Source organism: Ambystoma mexicanum, chromosome 8 (assembly GCF_040938575.1).
Source record: "Ambystoma mexicanum isolate Mex_15411 chromosome 8, UKY_AmexF1_1, whole genome shotgun sequence".
In the NCBI taxonomy this organism is placed as follows: Eukaryota; Metazoa; Chordata; class Amphibia; order Caudata; family Ambystomatidae; genus Ambystoma; species Ambystoma mexicanum.
The window spans coordinates 627,561,296-627,582,652 of record NC_090929.1 but is presented as its reverse complement, the minus strand read 5'-3'; the positions used below and the strand labels follow the sequence as shown (position 1 = coordinate 627,582,652).

General features: G+C 47.7%; 1 protein-coding gene across 12 annotated transcripts in view; it reads left to right on the top strand.

The window, feature by feature from the left end:
• The window catches only part of EIF4G3 (eukaryotic translation initiation factor 4 gamma 3), a 4,880,525-nt gene that overhangs the window by 2,101,866 nt on the left and 2,757,302 nt on the right, over window positions 1–21,357 (top strand). For 11 of the 12 annotated variants that reach the window (XM_069610350.1, XM_069610349.1, XM_069610345.1 and 8 more), the window contains one exon: window positions 14,854–15,690. In XM_069610350.1, coding sequence (XP_069466451.1) covers window positions 14,854–15,690 — 837 coding nt within the window. The remainder of the gene's footprint in view (window positions 1–14,853; window positions 15,691–21,357) is intronic. The other variant, XM_069610342.1, reaches the window with a different exon arrangement.

The following is a 21,357-nucleotide window of genomic DNA, read 5'->3' as shown; positions in this document are numbered from 1 at the left end:
ACTTTGTGGTCCCAGTTTGGGATTTAAATCTTTTGCTAAAATTTCCTATGTGCACTCCATGTGAGCCACTTTAGTCATGTCCAATGAGATTGCTGACTTTTAAAACCATCTTATTAATTGGATTGACATCAGCCCGCAGAGTGAGCGAGTTACAGGCCTTATCTAGTAAACTACCGTTTACAACTTTTTATAAGGACAAAGTTGTTCTAAGGGTTAAGCCTACATTTCTTCTGAAAATGTTATCGTATTTTCACATCTTTCAGAAGATTGTTTGCCAACTTTTTATCCACCTCCAGATTCTGACGAGGAGGAAAGGCCACACATGCTAGATCCAAAAATGGCACTTCGTTTTTACATATCGCGCATGGCTAAAATGACCAACTCTTTGTGGGGTCCACCGGACACAAATCGAGATTGGCGGTCAAAAGCAAACATTCAGATGGATAATTACAGAATGCTACATGCTTGCAGGAAAGGATCCCCCAGAAGGCCTGAGGGCTCACTCCACAGGTGTGACGATAAATTACTTGTGTGTGGCAGCTACCTGGTCTACCATTCATTCCTTCACAAAACACTACTGCCTGGATTCGTCTTGAGGCAGGAAGGAGGATTTGCATTCTGTCCATGACAAATTGAGAATGAAATTCATGATTTGAAAATTCGTACCCCCTACTCCAAACCATACACTGCTTTGGGAGTCTGTCTAAAGATGAGGAATGTATGGGAGGAGACGATCCATTCGAAAAACAAGTTACTTACCCCAGGTAATTTTCTTTCGACTCTGTTCCTCCCACGTATTCCTCCTCGCCCGTCCCAGTCTACCCCACAGTAGAATTTCTGTGCATTACACCTTATGCTCCTTCATTGTCTGATACTGTCTTGGACATGCTAATGCCGGTAATCCTGCGGAAAGAAGTAGAAAAAACAGAACTGAAGCTAACGGGCGCTGTGTGTGTCATATGTACCCGTGATGACGTCTACCACGAGACGGAGGCCCTTGAGGGACATTGAGTCGACCACTTCGATGCGCAGCGTCCTCTGCTGAAAATCCTTTCCGATGCAGCTGACGCTGGAAGGAAGATATCTAAAGATGAGAAATACGTGGGTTGAACATCCAGTCGAAACAACGTTACCATGGCTAAGTTCTTCTCTCTCCCCACCTACCAACTTGCCACTTTAACCAGCTCACATGATTAACCCTCACACAGGTCACTGATCTGCCTACAAGCATATCACATTAAGAGAGTAGAGCCACTGTTCACTTTTCAAGCACTATCACATTGCACTCCCGCACACCAGCGGCTAACTAATTTATTACAGTGTTGCCTTCAACTGATTGATCTTTGGCTCTTCCTGTGGGATTAAACGCACCAAACCGCCTCCACTATTAACCATTTAGAATTAAACCTACACTAATGACCCTGATACTTCCAGCATACAAGCATCGACACCACAGGTTTCACATCTGCCTTCCCTCTATCCCACTAAGAAACCCCCTCTTCCTTTCTTTGCAGGGCTGCACAGAATGAGTTCATCAAATTGAGTTGTGTGCTGTTTAAGACCACTTTACATTCCATTACATAGTATTTCTCCCAAACCAATGCTTGCTAACGTAGCATCATCAATAGATCACACCTAAACCCTCAGATGAGGATTTTGGTGGCTTTGGACCTGAAGTCCTATTTTGGACATTTACTTAGTGATGCATGGACATCTTAAAGTATGCCACAAATCAAATGGAAGAACCTACTACTTCCGCCCACTACTACAGCGCCTTGATGCCCTTGGGTTTAGTGCGTTTAACAAATGCAAAAATAAATAATCAAATGTAAACCATGTGTTTTAATGTGAAAGACAGGCAAACAAACCGATGCACCATCCATTATTATTCTTATTATTATCCAAAGTCCAATGGCATTAAATCCCTGCTTTATCTCCTTGACATTGAATTATGTGAGGTACCAGTTTAATTAAAGGCTCGGACACAAGGGTGGAATATTTTTGGGTATAGACTTTTATTGATACAGAAAGGTCGGGGAAAAGGCCTCTCTAACCCTAAATCTAAGAGGGGTTTCCCTGCCTCAAAAGAATTAGTGCAAACATTCACAATGTCCAAAAACGTCCCCAAAACCTCTATCCATCACACTATAAACTAACAAAATGGTGCAAGGGTGATCTCACGCTAAAGAAAATAGTGTTCATCATGGCAACATAAATGTTCTTAGCCAGGTGGGCTTCCAAAGGATTCAAGACACACATGTTCTGATACTCCAGTGTTGCTCTTTTCCCATAGACTCCAAAAAGACAAATGTCTTTCCAGTCTCTTCTCATATAAATCACAAAGGACTCTCCAAAAAGTGTAACCCATTCTCAGTCCTAGGGTTTTAAACCCCTTTGTTTCCAGCCTTTTATTTGGGTGTGAATCCCAGACTCCCAATACAAGTGTCTTGGTGTACTCTCCTGCCAATAACCAGGTATCTCATATATTGTCTTTATCTTCTATAGGGGTCCATTCCCTATTGTTTGTTGTCTTTAGGGTCCCAGATCCTTTTTATCCATGGTCTGTCCTTTGGGTGCAGGTCTCAGACTCGCAATGGAGCCTTGGGTTTGTTTGGTTTATTCTCCTGCCAAACGTACCGTTCCTTGTTTCATATCTTGCTTTCACATAGTGTCTCAGACTTCCTTATACTTTCTACTTTTATATGGGTGCAGGTCCTAGACTTGCAATGGTTGTCTGCAATAGCCTGGTTCACTTTCCTGCCAAGCTAAGTTTTCACTAGTTGAGTATTCAATTGTCATGCATTTGTTAATGACTGGGGTATCTACCCCTCTGCTTCTTTGTATTTCTCTTAATGCATCAGTCGAAAATATTCTCTGACCTTCATTCGGTTGTGTATGTGCTTCGCCAGGCTTTCTCAGACCTCCTGTCGATTCCCAGCAGCCTGCGTACATTTGTTTTCGGTTTTCGTCTTCTGGGTGGACGAAATTCGGTCTCGAGGCTCCACTTACCCTTGGAGTTGCTCACAATTCGCATGTTCTAATGCAGCGTCCCATTTACTTCTCTTGGTCTACTCTCGCCTCAGCGTTGCTGTGGACGTGGTAAATCACCCTTCGGTCTATTTGGTACGCAAGCTTCACAATAGCCAGCTCCCTTGCAATGCTCACTCTTTCCTTCCTTGAAAAATGGTGTCTCATTTCTTTGTTGGTCTTCGTTCTCCGCTTCAAAGCTGACTGCTTTGCTTTCCCAGCAATACCTGCCCAGAGGGTTTCTCCTCCGGCTTTCAGCTGCATTACATTTAAACTTCTACGTTGGGAAAAGGAGTTGTCATGAACCAATCAGATTTGTTCAATGACTAAACGGCTCACTTCGGTTTACCCGAGTGATCTTCATCCTCACAGTCCTCTTCTTCGTCTCAGTACATGGTTTCACATGTAATAAGTCAATGTCAGTATTAGATAGATCTTATGTCTGAATTAATTGGTTGAATTGGTTTCACAATACATGAAAACATATCAGTTCTATCAGGGCAGATGGAAGAGCAAAGGGGTTTGAAGGACTTTCAGCCGGGTAATACTGCGTCTCTCGAAGATGATCATTGCTAGTCCCATAAAGGCCTTCCTATCCCAGGTGATCCTCCCCCTGTGCAAAGCCACCAGGGGATTATTTTCTGTGGACACACCCCCCTGCCCCCGAGGAAAGTTCTTCCCCTAGGGAAAAAGGCATCATTAGATTGGTCACAGTAGACAATTCAGTCAAGGTGTACCTATCTCTTCTAGCTGCGTATACCACATTACAACGTAGTAATGTTAAATGGTGGACAGTACCAGTAGTTAAACTGTCCCTCAAAGGGGTAAAAAGAATACACCCTCCAATGTGCTTCCTAACACTGTTTTGGGACCTCACTACTGTGCTACTCCGACAAATGCTATCACTGTTTGAACATTTGCTCAATTGCTCACAAAAGCATTTGTTACATGGGTAGCTTTCTTAATTGCTGCTACCACAATCGGAAGGGAAGGTTAACTAGAAGGTCTTTCCTTTGGAAGAACCCTTTGTGGCTAAACAGAAAGACAAAGTGGTGTTTAAAACAGTCACGATGGAGGGGGCATGGCTGGTGATGGCCCAAGATGGCCACATAGCCTTGTAGCTCCGGCGCATCTGTCATGTCGCTGTATTTAGAACGCTAATTTACCAAGCCCTACAAGCATGCAGATGGTGATGGCAGGGGAATAGAGACCCTGATTCTGAGTACACAGACTAGGATAATTTTGGGAGCGGCAACTGCTCCGCTTAAGATGGCACTACACAGGAGAAGGGAGTTGTTGGAGTGTGATGGGAACTGGAACCTTCTGATGGGAGAGGATACACCTGCATGTGTTCACAGATAATTGCCTGGCTGTCCACAACGTGGGCCCGAGGCTCCAATATCGGGCGGCCCAAGACCCATGGAGATGGTAAGACGACACAGGGCCCACTGTGCCTTTTTCTGGTTGGACGGAGGACCTGGGAGGCCTGTCTGGTGAGCGACACAAGTGTGCCAAGATTCTGTTAAAATATTAGCTGCCAACCCATCCGCATTGCTGTCATCAGCTTGGATTTGTTCTTTGGTGGTGATCAGTGCAGAAGAGCTGAGACCGAGAGGACCCCACATTTTGTATTATGGACGTATGGTGGCAACCCATATGGGTTGTGACAAATCTAGACAATTTGTCCCTTCTTCCAGGAGGGAGCCACTTGCTTTGAGGCAGCAGTTGAGCCTGCTAAGCAAGCCCCTCCGTAGGGGTCAGGGAAAGTGGGACCTCAATGGGAGTGACTTCCCCTCTAGGGGACAAGGACTCCAATTCCTACATGGGACTCCCTATGAAGAATACTCTCTCCGCATATTTGGTTGTAGAAGAGACGGATGTTATTTCTGTTTTGCATCCAACAAATACTGACATTGCTTGTATATAATTTGCTCAAGGTAATACCCTTGAACGCAGCAACTGACGAAAAGCAATGTGCCCCTTGGAAGTATGGCAGCGAGAATAAAGGGACTAAGAACGTTGAATGGAGGAAGAAAAATCCTACGCAGAGCCTGCAATAGCATGGAGAGACGTAGAGAGAGAGCAGAGACACCGGAAGGCTGGCGCCGAGAAAAGTGATACAGTCTCAAGTAAGAAACGGGGACGGAAGGACCGTTTAACTTGGTGGTGTGACCACACTGCAGCCGTGGTGGATCTGGGTCCCGGGAAACTATGCCGAGGTCAGGACAGAATGGAGGAAAGACTCCTCCGATTGGAACGTGAGGACTACATACACTGCTGAATCAGGTAAAAGCAGGGAAGAAAGAGACGGTGACGGAAGGACCGTCTTACCTGGTGAAGTGACCATGCTGCAGCTGTGGCGCGTCTGGGACCTGGGAAACTACGCAGAGGCCCGAGGAGACTGAAGGAACGAATCCTCCACTTGGGATAGCGGGGGAACTTGGAGACAGCCGAATAGGGCAGAAGAGAAAAAACGTGTATGTGCCGACGACGTGTAGAAGGGCAAACTGCAACATCCCCGCCACGGCACCATCGAGCTTAAACACGCCCGAAGGCATATAAGATACCAGGGTTACCCAGGATGGAGGGATGCAAACGGAAACCAGCAGAGAGAAAGAAACTGACAAGGAGGATTACGAGAGCCCTAGAAACCTGAGTATTGAATCTTGTCAAGAAACCGATCTACAACCAGAAAGGCTAAGGAAACTTGAAAGCCATAGGGGTCTGGAGGGTCCTCGATAAATAAGTGGCATTGGTACAGTCATTAGTAGTAGAGACCCTGAATGGTTCAATAAAACTGTTCAAGATATAGAACTAATAGAGAGAAAGTGGTCAAGGTGGTGGAAAAGGAACATGGGAAACGTTCCTCCATGTGGCGAACTTGAGACATTTGATTTATATAGAGAATTACAAGTCTATCTGAAGAGGCTAACAGGATGGCTAAGAACACTGCTTTTCTGGACTATTTTTGTATGAACTGATAACCAGCTCCAAAGGACGATAGGCTGGACATAGCCTAAGCTGAGAGGCTATTGCTTTGGCTTATATATATATATTTTTTTTTCCACAGGGGCAGGTGAATATGTTTTGTACTGAGGACTACTTTTGATTTTGACTATGGACGAGCACCCTTCGCTTAGTTTTGTGGTTAGGGAAAATCCCTATCAGCAGTAGGGATAAATGGGTATTTCCTTTTTTAGTTTAAATTGTTGCGTTTGACTCCTTCTTCTGGTTCGCCATAGGGTGATTGATGAAGCTGAGATATGGGGTCAGCACCCGCTATCCTCCCACCCATGCTCGGTCTCCCTCGGCTGAGGGAGACAATATATGAAGAGGATGAGGGTTTCCAGCTGAGGCAGATTGGACGCCGCAGGATCAAGGTTGAGACACGGGGGCTGATAACCAGCTGTTGGATGAGTAGGCGACAAGAGGAGCCACCGGAGCCAACCCTGTCTGCTGGGCCAGACCATTGGCCAGGAATCTGAGGACCTACTTGGATCACCTCCCCCTTTAAATGCACATAACAAAACAGGATAATGGGAGTAGAGCTCAAAGTCGGAGAAGGGCCCCCCCCTACAGAGGCTGTGTAACCAGGACCTGAGAATGGCAAAAGCACAGAGGATGACCGGGGCAGGAGGGTGGTTAGGGGGACATGGGAAATGATGGACCCCAGCCGCTCTGCAAACAAGAACTACTGGCCTGTATCAATAAGTTAAAATATGAACTAGAGAAAAAGATAAGAGGAGGTGAGGCGGGCCACTAAGGCCCATCAACGCAGCCATAGTAGAACTCAAAAAGTAACTAATATCTACAAACTCCACGATAGAGACCCATGAAGCATCGATTCAAAAACTCCTGAAAGTAGAAGAAATTATTAACACTAGAATGTAAGAGACAAATGAAACAATGGAACTGTTAATGGGACGTATTAAAGACTTGGAAAATGGCCATAGACGAGACAGCCTATGGCTGAAAGACCTCATGGAAGGGACTGAGGGATGGACTCAGATTCCTCAAGTCTCTCGAACCTAAGGAGAAGGCGAGGAAAATATTTACACAGGGTAGGCCCACAGAGAATGGGTGGAACCTGCTAACTCATTGGACATTGTGATGAAATGTCACTCATTCCCTACAAAAGAGATACTACTGAGAAGGGTAAGGGAGAAGAAGGGGATAGCCTACCAGGGCCAAACCCTCCAAATCTACCAGGACCAATCTGCGGTCACACTGCAAAAGAAGATGGCATTCAGGAAAATCACAGAAAACCTGTGTGCGGACAAAGTGTACTTAACCAAAGCTTAACCAAAACACAACAAAGAGAAATGAATGCTATTTGCAAGACAGCTTCCTATGCTACTGCATTGCGTTCTGCAGACATGAAAGGGATCTCTGCTCTAGGGCTTATTCCAACTTTGGTCATGTACTTCTTGCCTAAAATGTTCCCTACCCCATGCTTCAAATGCATGCTTTCTAAGCATTCTGAGAGTCTGGCAGATGGAACATGGTCATACCTAAAAGTACAAGTTGCTCACTGCAACAATTTCTTTATTGGTGGTAATCCTTAGGTAAACTTCCTCCAGGCGATCATGCCCATCAGTTCATTCAGAGTATTTGTCTTGGTTGTATATTGATATTAAATGATTGTGGTGTAGGAGCCTTACAGGACAGAGCCCGCAGGTGTGCTTGTGTCTGGCTCCTAGTACATTTTGAACTATTTGCTGTGCTTGTTTTGCTATCCATGGCAGGATATTGTACTTTTCTGGAGGAAAGGGGTGAAGGACTGCCATTCATTTAGTTATTACAGCATCTGTACTTGCAGCAGGAACAGCTATTCCCTGCCCAAGTACAGAAATCAAATTTCACAGGTACAGCACAGTTTCAGCCATTTCAGCTATCGTATGTCGTGAATCAGCCACACCATATGCTGGGTACAGCTGTATGTGCTGACATGCATACAATGTTCATATGTTTGATGCAGCCTGCCTTGCATGCTCGGGTGTATCCATTGTAAACCAGATTAGAACCCTCCAATAGCAATGCACATCTACTTTGTGTCCCTTTACAGCTTCACATTTGTCATGATCTCTGCTTCCAAAAGGTCAGGGTTTTCCCAACTCCCTTGGAAGCAGATCCATATCCCAGGTTCCGAGTGCCAACCAGTCCCAATTGGGACCTTTTGGACCCAGTCCTGGCGCCAGTGGCACCAGGCTCATAAATATGCCCAGTCCCAGCGCTGGAAGCGCCGGGCTCATAATGCTTGGGTGGACTTACCTGCAGCAGACCATGCTGCTTACTTGCCTGCCAGTTGAGTCTCTAATCCTCTTCTGTTTGGAACTACTTTTCCTGTTGGGTGGGGCAGGAGCCACTCCCTAGATTCAGAACACTGGAACTCTTCTGGAAAGCAGGAACTCTTTTCTTACCTAGGCATGGCTGTGGAAGGAGACACCTAAGCACTACAGGAGGCTATTTAAACCACACCCAATGGATGAATCTTGCTTTGCGTTATTCTGCATCCTCAGCAGCAGAACGCTCATCGTGTCTTCTGCATCTGATCCTGGGCCTAAGGAAAAAGGCTTACCATTCTGAATCCAGTCTTCAGCAACACCTATAAAGACAAGAAAGAATAGGTTAGCATTACGGTCTTCAGTGACAGCTCTTCACTTACCTGGTCCATCGGCTGTCATCAACGCCTTGCGCTGCATTCCGGCATCTGAAAGACAAAGGCTTACCTACTCTTCGTGCGCTCCGGAGGTCTTCACACTGCATTCCGGCATCTGAAAGACAAAAGCTTACCAACTCTTCGCACGCTCCGGAGGCCTTCGGCGGTGCATCCCGCATCTGAAAGACAAAACAAGGTGCGTTTAAAGACATTGGGGAACTTTAATACTCACGTGCCATTACTCCTTTCCACATCTAACCCAGTGGGTATTCCGGCACCCTGCAGCCGCCCTGAACTTGTACCTGCAAAATAAAAAGACAGTTAGAGCGCATCGTGAAGCAGGCAACAAGCGCTTACTTACGTGCTTCCAGGCGCTTCTATTCATCACAAGGGCTCCATCTTCGACTCACTTCAGCCCGCCATCCGCCATCGCCGGAACCCTGCAAAACAAGAGACATCATTACTAAAGACTTTAAAGACATTAGAATTACTCGAAACTTAACGTTCGTGCAGTAAACGACGGACAGCAGTCCTCTGAAGTCAAGAGGCCTGCTCCCCTTATCCAGTGAAGAAACTGGTTACAGCACCCTGCCTCGAGGCAGATGGAGAGCACGGCGTTCACTTACCTAAGGTGAGAGCGTTAACCTTTGGGGTTCTACAGGAGAAGAGAAAGGGAAGAAGAGAGAGACATTCAATAACCCAGTTCATTAATCCCACATTTTCTATCTGCAGACATCTTACCCTTCGAGCCAGACATACAGTGCACAGAGGTCCAGCCCAAAGAGCCAGCCGTGTGTTACACATCACCTTTGAAGATACGGTATACGCCCAGTCAAGACCGGCGCCTCTACGGGAATCAGGTGAGCGTTACAACATTTTAAGATAGGACCCAACATGCCGAGATACTGTTATTTAGCTAGCCATAGCATAATATAGGTCAATTTACCAACATTGTTGCCAAACACAGCTTCATATTCCTGTGTACGGCTCAGAAATCCTTGCACTGCCATCACCTGTGCTCTGAAACAATCCTGCATGCAGCACAATGTAAAACCCCAGTAAATACATTATTTGTCAGGTAAAACTGCATATGCCCATTTAAACGAGTTAAATGCTGGATGCAGCCTTCTATGGTTATGTACAGCCTCATATGCTTCCTGGCAGTAATAATATACCTGCATATATCAATTCTGTGCCGGAATAGCCTCACATGTCAGAGTACAACTATTCTGTGATTAGTGAGGGCTTCATGGGCTTGATGCAGTCCCCAGAGGCCTAGCTACAGCTACCATTTGTCTAGGTATTTCCCTTCATTCCCACAACCTCTAGTGTTCAGGTAATGCTGCGTAGACCATGTGCTACTTTTTTTGTCCAGGTAACACCTTTATATGTTAACATAAACCCTTTTCTGCAGCGGTAAATCCTTGTAGTGCCATTAATAGCATCACATGTATAAATAAATACATTTATAAATGTATTACATTTATAGCATCACAGCGCTAGCTAGTGCTGTCTTAATCCTTGCAGCACTACTTAGGCCTTGGTGCAGTCTGTTATACAGTTGGCCCATGTACTGCCATCTTATGCCCAGCCCTCAACTTTGGTAATACCCTCTTATGCCCAGATCATCCAGTGCCAGGTGCAGCCTCATATGCCCCAAACTCCAATCTTGTGCTGGTACGTAATGTAAGGAAGGCATGCTATCAAACAGTGAAGACAGACGCAAGTGATCACAGTTCAAGGGTGTTTATTGAACTTCAATGGGTGGGTAAAATGCCCATCTAAACCTAAATTTAAAGATGGGAGCAAGTTACGACCATCAAATAATAATAACGCAGTCCTAGTGGAGTCTGTCAAAATAAAAGAGCCTATACTAATAAACCTATTGCCAATCCTTACTTCTAAATACAAAATGTTGTGGGATAACAATGTATGCAAAAGAAAAGTGTTCAAGAAATTATATGTCTGGATAGTTGAGCCGTTTGCTTGCCTTCCCCACGTTTTCTGTACAGGGCAAGCCTGCACGTGCGAGCTTCGCACATAGTCTGGCTTCTTGGCCACGGGGTAACAGTTCAACACATAGGCATCAAGGTCTTCGCCAAAGTCTCTCTCGCAATGACAATCCCTTATTGCAGAGGGCCTGATGCAGCAAACAAAACACAAACCTTCCTTTCCTTTGTCAGGGTTTCACTTTCACAAGTTCAAGACTGTCATGATCTCTGCTTCCAAAAGGTCAGGGTTTTCCCAACTCCCTTGGAAGCAGATCCATAACCCAGGTTCCGAGTGCCAACCAGTCCCAATTGGGACCTTTTGGACCCAGTCCTGGCGCCAGTGGCACCAGGCTCATAAATATGCCCAGTCCCAGCGCTGGAAGCGCTGGGCTCATAATGCTTGGGTGGATTTACCTGCAGCAGACCATGCTGCTTACTTGCCTGCCAGTTGAGCCTCTGATCCCCTTCTGTTTGGAACTACTTTTCCTGTTGGGTGGGGCTGGAGCCACTCCCTAGATTCAGAACACTGGAACTCTTCTGGAAGGCAGGAACTCTTTTCTTACCAGGAACTCTTTTCTTACTTAGGCGTGGCTGTGGAAGGAGACACCTAAGCACTACAGGAGGCTATTTAAACCACACCCGGTGGATGAATCTTGCTTTGCGTTATTCTGCAACCTCTGCAGCAGAACGCTCATCGTGTCTTCTGCATGCGGTCCTGGGCCTAAGGAAAAAGGCTTACCATCCTGAATCCAGTCTTCAGCAACACCTATAAAGACAAGAAAGAACAGGTTAGCATTCCGGCATCTGAAAGGCAAAGGCTTACCATCCTGAATCCAGTCTTCAGCAACACCTATAAAGACAAGAAAGAACAGGTTAGCATTCCGGCATCTGAAAGGCAAAGGCTTACCTACTCTTCGTGCGCTCCGGAGGTCTTCACACTGCATTCCGGCATCTGAAAGACAAAAGTTTACCAACTCTTCGCACGCTCCGGAGGCCTTCGGCGCTGCATCCCGCATCTGAAAGACAAAACAAGGTGCGTTTAAAGACATTGGGGAACTTTAATACTCACGTGCCATTACTCCTTTCCACATCTAATCCAGTGGGTATTCCGGCACCCTGCAGCCGCTCCGAACTCGTACCTGCAAAATAAAAAGACAGTTAGGCGCATCGTGAAGCCGGCAACAAGCGGTTAATAACGTGCTTCCAGGCGCTTCTATTCATCACACGGGCTCCATCTTCAACTCACTTCAGCCCGTCATCCGCCATCGTCGGAACCCTGCAAAACAAGAGACATCATTACTAAAGACTTTAAAGACATTTGAATGACTCAAAACTTACCGTTCGTGCAGTAAACGACGGACAGCAGTCCTCTGAAGTCAAGAGGCCTGCGCTATCTATCCAGTGAAGAAACTGGTTACAGCACCCTGCCCCGAGGCAGATGGAGAGCTCGGCATTCACTTACCTAAGGTGAGAGCGTTAACCTTTGGGGGTCTACAGGAGAGGAGAAGAGGAAAGAGATAGGGACACCCCAATAACCCCAGTTCATTAACCCCATATTTTCTATCTGCAGACATCTTACTCTACACGTCAGGCATACAGTGCACAGAGGTCCAGCCCAAGAGCCAACCGGGTGCTACACATCACCTTTGGAGATACGGTAGTCGCCCAGTCAAGACCGGCGCCTCTGCGAGAATCAGGTGAGCGTTACAAAGACTAGTCTCCCTCCTTCGGGCTCAGACCATGCATCCCCCTCATCGGGCTCAGATCCTCTTTTCTACAATGTTCACAATTTGGTCTCCCTCGTTCGGGCTCAGACCATGGATCCCCCTCGTCTGGGGCTCATATCCTCTTTTCTACAATGTTCACAATTTGGTCTCCCTCGTCCGGGCTCAGACCCTGGATCCCTCTGGTTCGGGCTCAGATCCCCTTTTGATACCAGAATCAAAGACTTTCGAAAGTGTGATGGGTTTTGCTTAAACCTTTGCAGGACCACTTAGATTTACTTCCCACAATGTACACTTCATATTGATCTTCTGCTTTTGTTTCATTTTGTTAGGATACTTTACAGAGACCTTCGACTGAGCACATTCACAGTGCCAGACCACTCTGTCAGCGGTATCTTTTCTTCTAATGTTCAAATATCCATCAGCAATTTAGCTTCACTTGCGTCTTTCATCATGCACGTTTAACAATGTTCCTTCCAGGGCTCACTTTACAATGTTGTCACTTGCCAGACCAGTCTGTGTTGAAGTCAAGGTTGCATCGGTCTCCCCAACTCACCGGCTGTGTTGTTTTCTGTCGCTTCTTTGTTCTTGGGAGTCTAGGACGATACCATGGCATCTGCTGCTCCGTCAGTTAAGTGGGAGTGCCCTCGATATCTCCAACACACAATGCAGGCTTATTCAGCCTTGTTTCCTGGTCTTATATTTTCTGCTTTGAAGGTTTCTTGAAAGTAACGGCTTCCTGTCAAAAAGGTCCAGGGTGTTATGCCTCTCTCACCAACCTCTCGTACCTGGCCGTCTGTCTCCCCTCATTCAGCTGCCAACTTGAAACTGCTGTACCTTTGTGTGTTTTGTCTCATTCAGAGTGTGCTCTGGTGCTCCGCCTTTTATCAGTGTGGGGAAATGTAATGGAAGTCGGGTATGAGTGATTGTCGATAATTGCCTGACCTCGCCTGACCCCATAGTATTGGGACATGCCATGTACACGGCTCGGGTGTGAGTCTGTCTTCTCCCAGAGTGGGCTGTCCATGAAAAAGTGTTTGTGCAGGAAAAGGGGGAGGGTGGTTGAGTTTCCCATCGTATCCCATCGTGTAGGATTGGATTAAGCTGTTACAGGTAAGAGAGGTATACCGCCTCTCACCATCCGGTTTCCCACTCCCTCAGGACCCCTCACACAGGTGATCCTCCTGCACTGGTCCACCCCAGGAACTGTATCCAAAAGTGAAGGCCGTGTCCTGGCCACTTGGATGACAAGTCCCTGTGTACTAGCGGGTCCGATACCTTCTGTTTTCTCACAGTAATCCGGTCTCCTGGTTATCTTTAGTTTCTATGAAAGGGCACTTGAAGCTGAACTCCTCCATCACATTGTAAGCTTAATCTCTGTTCCATGTCACCCAAGATTTACGAGATGCTGTAATGAGTCTGTCAAAGCAGGAGTAGGGAAAGCAATCCTACTCTTTCCTCTATCCAACTTAGGTTTTATATTCCTTGGCTGTGGAGGGTCATGGTTATGCACACATATATTATCGTACATTGGGCCTAGTAAGATTGTTGTTTTTGTCCTCCCTTGTTCCCCTCCCCTGCCTCGTCGCGCTCTGAAACAGTGTATGGGCGCAATATAAATAAAATATATCATATATCATTCTGCAAATCATATTGCTTCTGATAATTGGGGAAAATGTGGCTCTGGTGTAGGTACCCAAAAAAGGTGCTGTTATTGGAGCAATTATGCCTTAAGTTCTTCTATCGCATGGCCCTGAATTATGCACTGGCTGAAACACTGGAAACATCTCTGCATATTGTTTTTGTGTTCTACAAAAATATTCAACAAGTTGAAATATTTACTAAGTGGAAAAAGCTTAACTTTTGGATCGATTGACGGGCTTACTGAAGCTGCAATAATATATGCAATGAAAACATTTAGCCACAGTCAGTGCATCGAGGATATTCACTGCTGACTCGAACAACAGTTTAGATGCATTAAATATTGTGTTATGACTATTCTTTAACGCCTCTTCAGTTTTGACATTAGGTTCTTATACTGCGCACTGTTGCCACCTGCATGGTTTCTTGGCACTCTGGCGGATCTGTAAAGTAGGAGGGGAGAAGGATATGTTATGATGTGATGTTAGCAGCTTCAGTTTGGTTGACACTGTTCGCTGAGTAATTCACTATGTCTAACTAAAGCCATTCATTATTTCCATGTCCATCACAAGTGAGGACTGGCTGTCCCAACATGTTCGAGAATGAGACAGCACTGGGTGCATTTAGCTTGCAAAGACCACTGAAAACTGTGTCTAAAGATAACTCCATAAACTGATAGATTTTAGTTTTTAGGTGTGAAACAAGTGATTTTGCCTTCTATTCCTTAAAATACCAGAAAATAAGTTTTAAAATTGTTTATTTGAGCTCTATTTGCTAGAGGAAGTGTCATAATGTTTTGTTTTTTCTCTAGAAGAAAAGCCAAAACTAGATCCAGTATTACATCCTTCTCCAGCTTTCCAGCCAGAGTGTAGCAGTGAAAACAAAGATCCGACAGACCAGACCTCAGAAGCTCCATTATTGGACACAACACTTGAGCTTCCATCTCATCCTTTAACTCCCCATGTTGAACCTCCATCCATAGCTGCTGCTTCCGTCCTTTTGGCACCTGTTGCTCTTTTTTGCACACCCCCTTCTAGTGGTGACTCTATGGACATATGTGAGCTCACTGCAGTGACAAGGGAGACTATGCCACTCCCTGCTTCTGCGCGTTGTGAGGAAACCCCAGAGCCTCTCAAAAGGGAAAGCCTTCACGAAGATATATCCAAGGAAGCCTGTGTGGTAATGGTACCTGCTGATATTCCAGTGACTGTTAGTAGTACTACTATAATTTCAGAACTCAATGGCATTAGCAGTGATGTTGCTGCAATTGATAATATGTTGAACATCGCTCCAGAGGAGAAGACCCCAGTCGCTGTCCAGCTGGAAGAGCCTGAACTTATATCTGTGGTAGAAGAGAAGGTGGACTGTGTGCCCCATCTCGTAACACAGCCAGCGACTTTCCCATCTCCAGCACATGTTCCTTCCCATGTTGCTGCTGTCACTGCTGCTAGTGGTATAACTTTGTCTCCTCCCTTTGCGACCACTCTTACTATTCAGAGGGACTTTGAAAGAGAGCATGACGCCAGGACTTCCAACGGTCATGATGAAGAAACTATTATTGAAGATGGAGGGTATCTGCAACCAGCGTTTTTTTCACAAACCACCACTGTACTCCCGAACTTGAACTCAAGACGTATTTCTGTACAAGGTAAGAGTGTTACCAGTCACTGATTGAATTCATGTTTTAGGATTTCATCAAACAGTCTGTGAAAGTATACATGGCTTGCAAGTCTCTTCTCATTTCCGATTGTTTCTTCAGCTGGAATCCAGCCCGCCACAGGTGGAAGCACAATCCAGGTCATACTCTTGAAGTCTTTATTTTAGATTAATTAAAATATGCAGAAGGGAATGCTGCCACACAGAGCCCTCTGTCTGGGATGTGACCTGTCAAGTCTGAGAAAGAAATTGTTTATAATGTCTAGTTCCTCCACACACACAATCGCGCTTCTCTGCGATTCAAAGCTGATGAGCCAGCAGTTCATCGACAAGTGGGCCAATGCCATATTATAGAGTTTCACACAGCATACACTTTCTCAAGGCAGTTTGCAAACCTCAGCTGTATTTATCTGTATGCTTTACTGCCCATTATTCACAATGCATAATTAACTCCAATGCATTGACCTAAAAAAATATACAGTCCATGTGGACATATAATTTAAGGGGAATTAAACAAGGGCATGGGAGCCCATCTACTGAAAACGAACATGGGCCAAATAACCTGTTCATTGGAATTTCTCCCACTCAGGAGGGTCTGCAACCACGTTTTAGCTCACTGCACCCTTCCCAAAGGAGAAATATGCATTTGCATATCAGTCTGGTCCCACCCACAAGGGCAGTACAGAACCAAAATGCTAGGTAATTCTCCTCTGAACAAGAGTACCATCCCGAGTGGGAACCTACCCAGAGAACAGGTTATTTGGCAGTGTTTGTTCTCGGTAGAGGGGCTCCCAGACCTTATGTATGCATATAATTTAAGGTGCCTTGATACAAAGAAATGTTCATTTAGCATCAAAATTAAAACTGCAAAGCGTGAAAATGCTTACTGCCTTATTTGGGATTTTACTTGCTAATTAATCACAGCATACATTGATCATTGAACCTCATATTGCCCAGTTTTTGGTATTTAATGTACCCTTACGTCCCGTCCCCTTTCCTCCATACTGCATGGGCGTCCCTTCCAGTCCCTTTTTCCGCACCGACAGGAACGGGCCAAATTCACCAGCGCTCCTGGGTTTGGCTGCGGCCATGTAATTCCATGCACGGATACTTAGTCTCTTTGTCTCTTTTGTCTTTTCGGCTCCACAGCCAACTCTGCAACCTCCACTGCCTCCTCAGCCTCTGGCTGCGCTCTCTGTACCCCAGCCTCCGGCACCATCTACCCCTCCTCCTCCACAAGCACAAGATCCTCCAGATCCGCAGGACACGGACGAGGAGGAGGATCCAGACACGCCATCCTCAGCCAGGGCCTTCCTTGAACGCCTTGCAGGCCTGGCGGAGTACCTGGGCCTCCCTCAGCCCGAGGTTGAACAGCCAGCAGAGGGGTTTCTGGCTGAAGTCCTCACAAGACGCCCCTCTGCCAACACATGGATTCCACTGCAAACTGATGTAGTTTCCGTGGCCAAGAAGTGTTGGCTCAAGCCCCACTCAGTCCAGCCGGTCAACCGACGCCTGGATGCCAAGTACAGGAGATGGAGGGGGACACACTCTTGCTCTCCACCCATCCTCAGCCACACTCCTCGGTGATAGCTGCGGCATCACTTTACTTGAAGCCTCAATCGTCCTCAGCCTCCTCCTCTGTGGCGCTGTTAGGCAAGGAGGAGAAGATCTTGGAGGCTTACGGAAAGAAGATCTACTCCAACGCCTCCTTGCAACTGCGTCAGGCCAACGCAGATGCCATGCTGGCTGCCGCCAACCAACGGTTATGACGGGAAATTGCGGACTTCCTCCCGGACTCCTCTCCCAATGCCAATCATGCTTTAAGGCGGGGCTAGCGGAGGCCAAGGCTGTGGTGCATGACCTCATGGAATCCTCAGTGGCGCATATTGATACCTCGGGCCGTGCCATCTGCATTGCCACAGACATGAGGCGCACGGCCTGGCTACGGGCGACAAAATTCAATCCGGACGTCCAGGAGCACATTCTAGATCTACCGTTCGAGGGGGGGGGGGCCTCTTCCACTCAGTGGATGAAGAGCTGGACAAAAAGAACAGCAGCTCAAAAACGGCAAAGTCTTTATCCATTCTTACAAAAACCACGCCCAAATCTTACACCCTATCTCAGCAGCGCTCGGAGAAGCGTCGTACATATGGAGGGTTCCGCGGCTTCCAGGAACGCAGATCCAGGCAGCCAGACCGCTCGCCGTCTCAGAACCGGCGCAAACAACAAAAAGGGAGGGAGGTAGTAAGCGCTTTTTCCAGTCCACCTCCTCAGCCTCCGAAGGAAAGAAGGCATGACATGCACCTTAGGGTCCACGTGTCTCCGGTGGGGGGCAGGCTTGCCCTCCATGCACATTTCTGGTGCCAGAATTTCGCGGACCCCTGGATCCTCTCCGTAGTATCCACGCGGTACCACCTACCCATCCCAGCCTCTCCTCCCTCCTCCCCTCCACTCCCACAGGTTGGGACAGCAACTCTTTTGGCAGAGATCGGGTCACTCTTACAGAGCCAGGCAGTGGAGGAAGTTCCAGCCTCCGAGCAAGGCTTTGGCTTCTACTCCAGGAATTTCGCCATTCATAAGAACCACCAGGCGGGCCTGAGAGTTGTGCTGAACCTTTCCACCCTCAACCTCTCCTTAACCCTGCAAAAATTCAAGATGTTTACGCCAGCTTTTATAGCGGAGACATTGGACAAGGGAGACTCTATGTGCTCTCTAGACCTGAAGGACGCATACCTGCACGTCCCGATTTGGCAGCCCCATCATTCTTTCCTACGGTTCAGGATCATGGGCTACCATTTCCAATACAAGGTCCTCCCGTTTGGCCTCAACTCGGCCACCAGGGTCTTTACCAGACTCATGAACGCGGTAGCGGCCCTCCTCAGAGAGCAGGTCCTCCACATCTACCCATACCTTGACGACTGGCTCATCAGGGCTACATCTCCGGAGGCGGTTCACCGCTCCTCCCATGCCCCTATGAACACACTGCACAACCTGGGTTGCTCCTTCAACCTCAAAAAATCACAGCTGCTCCCTATGCAGACTGATGTTCCTGGGACTCATTTGGGACACGTTCTCAGAGAAGGTCTTCCTGTCGGAAAACAAGATCTCGGCCATCAAGAGGGCCACCTTCCACTTCCTCAGCAGAGACGTGACCTCGGCTTGGTGGTATCAACATCTGCTGGGTCTACTAGCAGCGGTTCTGCTAGCCGTCCCGCAAGCAAGACTAAGGATGAGAAGGATTCAGCTGCACTTCGCGGCCTCATGGAGTCGGGAGCGGGGCTCTCAATCCGAAATGATCCACGTTCCTCCATCTCTCCACCCGGACCTAACTTGGTGGTCCAGGGACTGCAACCTACGGACAGGCAAGCTCTTCCGGCCGCCTTCTCTGCAGGCCACCATCACCACAGACTCCTCGCTCGAGAGAGCTGTGGAGCCACCCTGGACGATCTCTTGGTCCACGGCACCTGGACTCGACAGGAGCAGGAATACCACATCAATTGGTTGGAGCGGAACGCCATCTGGCTAGCCCTCAGAGCGTTCCTACCACTTCTCAAGGCAAGGTGCTCCTCATCCAGACAGACAACTCGACCAGCATGTAATACGTCAACAAGCAGGGAGGCACCATATCCCCTCCACTGTGCAGACTGGCGATCAGCATGTGGGAATGGGCCTTCGAAAATGAGTTTCCTCTCGGCAGTCCACCTCCCGGGGAATCCAACCTGGAGGCAGACAGGCTCAGCAGGTTGGGAGCGGACAATTACGAGTGGCAGCTAAACAACCTCGTTATTCAGGAGATTTTCAACAAGTGGGGTCATCCCCAAGTGGATCTATTTGCCACCTGGCACAATAGGAAGTGCCCCCAGTTTGCATCCTGGCAGGGTCAGGGCCCCGGCTCTCTGGGCAACGCATTTCACCTCCAGTGGACCGGCATGAAGGCCTACGCCTTTCCGCCCACTCCCCTGATCCACAGGGTAATTTGCAAGATCAAGGAGTCGCACCGACTCCGCATCACTCTCATTGCTCCATGGTGGCCAGCCAGACCATGGTTTTCGGAGCTCCTCAGCCTCTCGGAAGTGCCGCCGATACACCACCCGACAGGCCCAGCACATCTTCTGGCACAACAGGGGGGCAGGATCATCCACCCCGCACCAGGGAAACTAGCCCTCACAGCGTGGTACCTGAGCAGGTAACGCTTCAGCACCTTAGCCTCTCACAGGCTAATCTGGAAATCATACAGGGCAACAGGAGCAAAGCCACCAGGGCCCAGTACAAGAGCAAATGGATCAGGTTCTGCCACTGGGCAGACTCCAAAGGAATTGACCCCTTGGCCTGCAATTTGGACGACGTGCCCTCCTTTTCGGCGCACCTCGCTCATTTGGGCGTACATGTCGATACCTGCCGAACATACCTCGCAGCCATTGAGGCTTACAGGAACTCGTATCAGGGCATCTTTTCCTCCTCCAACCCTATCGTCAAGAAGCACCTGACTGGTCTCGCTAGGCTCTACCCACCCGTCAAGAGACTGCACCCGGTGTAGGACCTTAATATAGTCTTGGGCGCCCTGGCGCACAAACCTTTCGAGCCAATGGTGTCCGTGGACATTAGGCTGGTCACCATCAAGACGGCCTTAATAGTCGGTCTTACCTCGGCTCGCAGAGTCAGCGAGATTCAGGCGCTGGTTGCCTCTGAACCATATAACAACTTTCACAGGGACAAGGTAGTCATGCGGCTGCACCCAGCATTTCTGCCCAAGGTTCCATCTGCATTTCACTTGAACAAAGAAATAGTCCTTCCGACATTCTTTCCCGATCCCAAGGACGAAGCACAGAGAGTGCTGCACTGACTGGATGTCAGGCATGCCCTGAAATTCTACATGGACAGGACCAAGGGCTTCCGCAAGTCGGACGCCCTGTTTATCACTTTCGGTGGCTCGAGGCCTGGCTATCAGGCCTCTCAGGTTTCCATATCCTGATGGATGGTCTCTGCCATCAAAGACGCGTATGAGGGCCAGCACAAGCCGCTCCCGGCCAACATGCATGCCCACGCAGTCAGGGCCAAGGCAACAGCCATCGCATTCCAGCGTCATATCCCTTGGCAAGTCATAAGCAAGGCGGCCACGTGAGCCTCTCCCTCGGCTTTCTGCAAGCATTACTGTTTGGATGCCGGCTCCAGGTCTGATGCGGCTTTCGGCCCGGTGGTTCTCGGGAACCTATTTGCTTAAGGAGGGTCTCCTCTCCACCCTGGGTCTACATTCTGTTGTAATCACCCATGCAGTATGGAGGAAAGGGGACGGGATGTAAGATTAATTATAAGTTACTCACCGTAGTGACTAATGCACTCTTAGTCCATAGTCCCCTTTCCTCCATACGTCCCTCCAACCTCCTCCCCCCTAATAATACTTGTGTCATTAGGCAATGTTAAATCTATTGTCAACGCGTCAATGGGGACTGAGGTGTGGCAGCGGAGTCAGGGCAGCACATGCTCCCTGGGCTGTGCCTCTAAATTTAAAGGGAAAGAAGGTTTTTCTGGTGAAAAAGGTTCCGTCTTCTCTCTTTGGAAGGGACGCCCATGCAGTATGGAGGAAAGGGGACTATGGGCAAAGAGTATGTTAGTCACTACGGTGAGTAACTTATAATTTACTACAGATTCCAGCCACCTA